The sequence below is a fragment of the Cariama cristata genome, unplaced genomic scaffold (genome assembly GCF_000690535.1).
Source record: "Cariama cristata isolate BGI_N322 unplaced genomic scaffold, ASM69053v1 scaffold44501, whole genome shotgun sequence".
Taxonomy (NCBI): Eukaryota; Metazoa; Chordata; class Aves; order Cariamiformes; family Cariamidae; genus Cariama; species Cariama cristata.
Genome location: NW_009598327.1, coordinates 1 through 6,873, shown reverse-complemented (window position 1 = coordinate 6,873; position 6,873 = coordinate 1). Strand labels below are relative to the sequence as shown.

The following is a 6,873-nucleotide window of genomic DNA, read 5'->3' as shown; positions in this document are numbered from 1 at the left end:
CCACCAACAGGACGCTGGGTAAACAGAGAAGAAATTAATTCTCCTTCATGAGAGTGGAAAAAAAAAAAAAAAACGGCCTGGAATAAAGTGGCATTTCTGAAACTCAATGGGAAAGTCCCTTAGTGAAAAATCGTTAGTTTCTTCCTGGGCAACAGTAAAACCTATAGGAGCAGCAGCAAACTGCACAAACACAAGCAATAATACCTTTGAAATAACTGGTAACACAGGAGTTGTACAGCCTTAAATACAGATGGATCCCCATGGTAGGTAGCAGATTCCAAGAAGGGGAAGGATAGCAACATTACAAAACAACACATGAAACCAGGAAGCAGGAAAGGTGATTTCAAGCACCTTTAACAGGAGAAAAGAAAAAAAAAAAAAAAATAATTAAAAACCCCTGCAAGGAATTTTAACTTGTGAGCCATTCCCCAGGGAATTCAAGCAGTCAGCAAAACATCTTTCCAGTTTTTAAAACTGTAGCTTTCTTAATACAAGACACTGCACCCAAAACAAGTCATTTTTTCAGACTTCAAGGTGATGCATACAAGACAAGATAGTAACTTGAGTGAAACTGGCAATTTTGTCCTGTTCATATGGAATACAGACATGCAGAGGAGAGCCACCAGCAGTAATAAACCTGTGCTGAGTCTGTGCTAATTTCTAAGGTGAGCAAAACTATAAACTGAGTTGTCCATGAGAAAAAAGAAATAAGGCAGAAAAATGTGAATGAAACTCCTCTGTAAGAAAAATTTATTATGTGGCCAAAAAAGCCCTAATTCCACAATCAAGAAAGATGAAAAATTTTGGTAAAAGCTCATCCTGGGTTCAGTGAGAAGTCTGTGAGCAAGAAGAAACAATTAAAAAACAAAACAAAACAAAAAACCACCAACCCTGAAACATAACACATGGAAAAGGGGAAGGCCAGACAGCAACTGACATAAATTAGACATTATAAAATAGAGAAAACCGTTAAGGAAAGCTTTGTGGCTAGCAAAACTACTGGTAATAGGAAAGAGATTTTGGATCTTTCATTCCTTTCTTCAAATAAAAAATAAACAGAGAAATCTTACTAATAGTACTGATCCATGCTAGATAAAAATGGTGAAAATGCTAGTGACACAGAACAGGGGAAATCAGATAACAAATACTTCCAATTCCATATTCAGAAAGAAACAGGATGTGGCAGTCATATGAAAATAGTGACTTCTATCCAGTACCTTAGTATCAAAGTAGGAGATTAGACAACATCTACTAGGGATGTATATTTTTAAGTCAGCAAAGAAACAGGAGTCCTAAAAGAGTTCATTAACAACCTCTCTAGCCCATTGATTCCGATTTTAATTAAACTTGGGATACCAGAGAAACACCTTAAGACATTCATGACAGTATTCCCAAAAGGCAAATGAAATGTCTCAATGTCAAAATTGTGGAAAAGTTGTTGAGATGAAGAATTAGTAAATGAAAAATAAAACCTATATCCCAAAAGTTTTTTGAAATACAGATTTTCCAGAAAAAAGAAAAGAAAAAACCCAAACCCTAATTTCATTCTTAGATGACATCATTATACATTTGGTTTAACAGAGGGGACTGCATAGGTGCAATATACTTAAATTTTTGTAAGGCATTGACCTAGCACCATAAGTCAAAAAGATCTACTGTACATAATCACATACTAAGAGGATTAAGAAATGCCTAGCCTGCAAGTCTCAAAAAGAAGCTAATAAAAAGTTGCACTGAATGATGCTTTTCAAGTTAGTGTAGGTCAGATGCAATATAGCATTTTCAACCTGGATCTGAAAGTAAAAAATAACAACTGATACAGTTCGTGGGCGACAAAACTGGGAAAGCGGCAAGTAACCTGGTCCATCAGTAAGCCAGGTCCATTCACACAAACTGGACTTCGATACATCTTCTCATTATGTATCTAGGAAGTAAGAACTCAGACCATACCTGTAGAAAGGGGGAAACACTATCACGGAAAGCCGAGACTTCGGATGATCTAGGGGGTCACACCAGACAAGTAGCTAATGTGAGCTCCCGTATAATGCTGCGAGAAAAGGGCAAAGACAATCCTCTGCAGACTTAAGGCAAAGGGCAGGGGGACCTCGTCCATGGCACTGGGGCTTGAACACTCAATTCCAAAAGGAACATTTTTACAAGATACTGAAAAATTTGACAAGATGTAGAAAGAAAATACAAGGATAATTCATGGGCTGGAGGAAATCCCTTACAGTGCAAGATTTAAGGAGTTCCATCTATTTAGCTTGTCAAAAAGTGGATTGAGAAGTGACATTACAGTGTTTAAATACCAGTCCAGGGGGAAAAAGGCCCACTGTGCTCTAAGGCTCTCTGAATCAGTGGGATGGACGTATCCAGAACTAGTAACTGGAAGCCAAAGCCAAACAGATCCAAAGGAGGAATTGGGCTTAAATATTTAAGCAGTGAGAACACGAAGCCCTTGCAGCAGGCTACCAATGGAAGCGATTCTCTGTGTCCCAGTGCCTCAAAAATCAAGCCAATGCATTTTGTCAATACATACTTCAAGTACACATTAGTTCTTGGGGCTCAATACAGGATAAAAGGGTTGAAGTGTCACTTGTGAAATGCAGGAGTCAAATCAGACAGCTTCTAGCCTAACCTATGGATCTACATAACACTCCAACCATTCGCAGCCAACCCCGGTGACTAAACACAGAGAAAAGGGTTTCTGCCACAGGCTCCACAGGCACAGAGAGCAGAGCTCCTCGCTTTCCTTGTGTGAACTGCAAGGCTGCCCAAAGACAGGGATGTGCTGCCCTTGCGTCCGCCCGCACAGCTGCTCGGGACTCAGGGCAGCAAGATGCTCGTGCAGTGGTCTGGGGCAGGGGGAAGGAACACACATCACAGGGGCAGGGTGCTCACAGCAGCACCTTCAAGGAGCCTTTTACACCAATTTATTTCTATACAAGGTGGTTTAAAAAAAAAAAAAAGAAGCCCCTATTGGTTGTTCATACAGAAGTCTGGGATTCTATAGGCTTTGGGTGGGTGATTGATTTTAAAACCCAACAACACATGCTTTTTCCCTTGCCTTCTCATTCTCTTCCGAGTCAGCCTCCATGATCCAAAGAAACTAACAAGTGACACACAAGACCAGTAGTCATGTGGACCAATAAAAAAACAAAAGGGGGGGAAGGAGAATTGAAGACGAAGAGAAAGGGAAAAACAAACAAAGATTGAAAATAAAAATTCGCCAGGATAATGCGTTTTATAAACACAGAGATAGAAACAGTTACAGCAAGGACAGAGCGGGCCAGGGGTGGGGAATAGATATTTATATATATATATATATATAAATTCAAGGGGCCTTCAGTTTATTCTTGTTGGCTCCCCCTTCTCATTAGATTGGTCTCTCTGCGGGGATCTTCATCCCCTTCTCTCCACTGTCCACCTTTTGGGGATTCTCTCCCATGACCAGGGTCCAGAAGAGGCCACCACTGCCATGTGAGTCCAGCCCGTCTTGGCAAGAGGGAGCCTGGGAGAGCACTCTGATGGGAGGTGAGCAGAAGCTAGCCTTTCCCTGCCTCATGCCAGCTCCTTGAAAAGACTGGTCTATTCCTCCTCCTCCTCCTCCTTCCCTTTGGGAAGCTGGGGGCAGGACAGGTGTGTGAGAGTCAGAACTGCTGTCGTTCCGCCTTTCAGGAAAGGGAGTAGAGAGAAGGGTGATGATTATTTTGGCAGTCTCTTACCCTCCCTCCAGTTGCTTTTTGGTTTGTTGTTGATGCCTGCAGGCTTTTCTGAGGAGGTGAGGGGGAAGCAGGAGGGAGAGGAGTACAAGCTGCTAGGACATCATCCACAACGGGCAGGAAGAGCAATGAGCAGGAACCCACATTCCCACGGGGCCTCGGCCATCGTGCTGCTCAGACAGCTGGGAGAGAGAGGCAGCAGCCAGTTCAGACAGACTCCTCTCTATTGCTCTCCACCAGGGGAGGAGAAAGAGTGCAATACTCCACAGCCCTCAGGCAGTGTAGGCACCTGTCCGGCCCAGAGAACATGCCTCACCTCTCCCCCCGCACTGGTCTCACCTTCCACTGGGGAGAAGGTTTCTCCCATCCAGTCCTTGGGGCAGGACGAGTGATCCCTCCTCCCTTTCACAAGCAGGAGGGACAGGAATGGATATTTCTCTCTTAGACACTCAAGGAAATCCTCAAAGAACCCCATCCAGCTGTGAACCCTGCCACATTCTTCTGTAGCCTGCTGAAAACATGTGTCCGAGCCCCTGTACGTACAAGGACCTTCTCTCCATCCCATCCACCATGCATGTCTCAACACGCACCCCCCCTTCATATGCATCCTACAGTGAGAGAGAAGGCAAAACAGGGGCCTTTCTTTGGGTTTGAAAGGAGGGGCTCTTGCATGAGGAAGTGATCCCAGCACAGGAAAGGGGCTCTTGCACAAGGAAGCATCCTCCTACCAGGCAGGCTGTTGCACAGAAGGAGCACCCCCTTGAGACAGGCTGTTGTTCAAGGGGCTGCCATGAACAGGGTTACACGGCCAGAAGAGGCTGTTGCAGGAGGAGAGGCCGGAGACTGTTGCACGAGGAGGGCCGCTGCACAAGCGGTGCCCCTGGGCGCAGGCTATGCACAAGAGGCTTTCTGCTCCCTGGGTTGAGGTCTCTCTAGGAGCTGGAGAGGTGCTCCACTTGGATGGCGCTGGTGCTGACAGTGAGGCAGATGTCCTTGTGATGCTCTGAAGTCTTGTAAGGAGTCAGGTCAAAGGAGCACTGGGGGGGAGGGTTGGGTTGGTTAGTGTCTCCAGAAGGGCCCCCTGCTGCCCCCCCGCCCTGCGGCTGGAAGTGCTGCTGCTGCTGCGAGGCCTGGGCTTGCGCCTGAACCACCTGCTGCTGTGGGTCAGGGATGTTGTGTTTCCGCATGTGCTTCATCAGGTACGTCTCCTGCAACGGGAAGAATGGTGTGAGAGGAGGGGACGTTTGCAAGAGCCAAAGCCAACGGGGAGGGAGACGACAGCTCAGGGGACTGCTCCGGAGCAGCTACTTCCTGGGAAGTGTGCCCACTTCTGCTACCCCGAGGGCAGCAAAGACTCACCGAGGTGTAGGCCCGGCTGCAGATGGAGCAGGTGTAGACCTTGGCGTGTTTCACCGTGTGCGTAGCCAGGTGTACCTCCAACGAGGCAGCATCCGTGTACGCACGGTGGCAGTTGTGGCACTTGAAAGGTTTGTCTTTGTTGTGCTGCCGTCTGTGGGACTGGGGGATGGCAGTGGGGCAGAGGAAAGAGAAAGCAAGGGCAGGGAAGGAAGCGAATATTAGCAGTGGAGAAGGCTTTACCTCTGACACTCTCTTCCAGCCAGGCCCCAAGCACCCTAGGCTCCCACCTGCTGAGGGAGGTACGCCTGATTTTTTTTAGCTTCTCCCTCCAGTCCACCACATCTTCCACACAGATACCTTTTTTCTCAGGCATACTAGGCATTTGAAAAGCAGAGTCTCCTCACTCTCCACAACCCCCATCTTCTCAGTCTCCACACAACTCTTTCTCAGTCTTTTCCTTTTCCTGTTCTGTCCTCTTTGGCCTCACTACACACTTGCTCCCCACATCTGTCACTGCCCTTCAGGGCAGGATCTGCTTTAACCACTTGCAGGCATTTACAGCTCTTTGCCATTTGGCACACCCTACAGTTCCCCTCCTCCAGGATACTGCAACAGGACACACCACCTCTGCTTCCCTAAATCCCTACTCTTAAGCCCTCCGTTTCATTGTAAAACAAACAAAAAACCCAGATACCCAGATTTTATTCTCTGTGACATTTAGCAAAAGTCTTGCCCCAGTTAAGTTAGAAAAGTCTACCGAACAGACGAGAGGAACTTTACCAAGGTCTCACTGCTTTCAAGTCAAGTTTACAATTTTACAGGATGCAACTGTTTATGGGACTTCTTTGGGTCACTAGTGCCACAAAAGCCAGGAATCTCTCTTCCGCCGAGAGCTTCAACAGCTTTTCTGTATTCTTTCACTGTCTTCCCAGCTGCCCCAGTTTCTCCATCTCCTCCACCACAGGCAAGTAGCCTCTCCTCCCACTTGACTGATGCCCCTGCCAGCCCCACTGGTGAGCAGGACAAGCCCAGCCCCTTACCTGCAGGTTGGAAAGCTGGGTGAAAGCCTTTTCACACCCAGGGTGAGCGCATTTGTAGGGTCGGTCCCCGGTGTGGATACTGTCGAGGAGGAAGAGCACAAATGGGAGACAGTGAGCAAGGCAGGCAGGGCAGACTGCCAAGGTCTGAATGCTGTGATCAAATCTCACAGCCACTCAGGAGAGCAGGGAAGGGGATGATGTTGCCTCCAGATGCTGTTCTATCTGGACAAAGAGAGCTCTGCCCAGCTCCTATGTCCAGCTAGAAGACAGAGAAGATAGGCAGTCAAGCAGAGTTCAGAGAGTGACTAGGACTGAGGTGCAAGAGCTTACGAATGCCTGGCCAGCTCAGCACGTGGGCCACCTGAAAGTGGGTTGGGAGGGTGTCTGGAGGTCCAGGCTTCCTGCTCCAAGCTCAGGAGTCCCATATGACCAACAGGAGTCTGTTCTCTTGCTTCCCCAGTACCAAGAAAGCAGCTCTGTTCCTTCTCAGGACAGACATCTCAACACTTTTCTCTTTACATTATCAGGCTGAGATCACCTACAGTGTTCATCTGTCCCTGCCCCCCTGCAATGCCAGGAGAAGCTTCCACACGCTCAGTCCAACCCCCGTGGTGCCAGGCTGGGATCCCCTACGGCCAATGCCTCTCTCTCTATCGCTCTCTCTCTGTGCCCCCCGCGGTGCAAGACCAAGGATCCCCAGGGACAGCACGTGCCCACCTCAGCCCTGACGCGGTCAGTGTCTCCTGCGCAGC

At 47.7% G+C, this 6,873-nt stretch overlaps 1 protein-coding gene across 1 annotated transcript; it reads right to left on the bottom strand.

The window, feature by feature from the left end:
- Nucleotides 1–3,157: 3,157 nt before the first annotated feature.
- On the bottom strand, nt 3,158–6,200 carry LOC104156711 (zinc finger protein 384-like; the record flags this gene model as incomplete). Its single annotated transcript, XM_009709220.1, has 3 exons — nt 3,158–4,930; nt 5,082–5,240; nt 6,122–6,200. Coding segments are annotated over 3 exons (514 nt in total), but the record flags the coding sequence as incomplete, so codon positions are not given.
- Nucleotides 6,201–6,873: the final 673 nt, after the last annotated feature.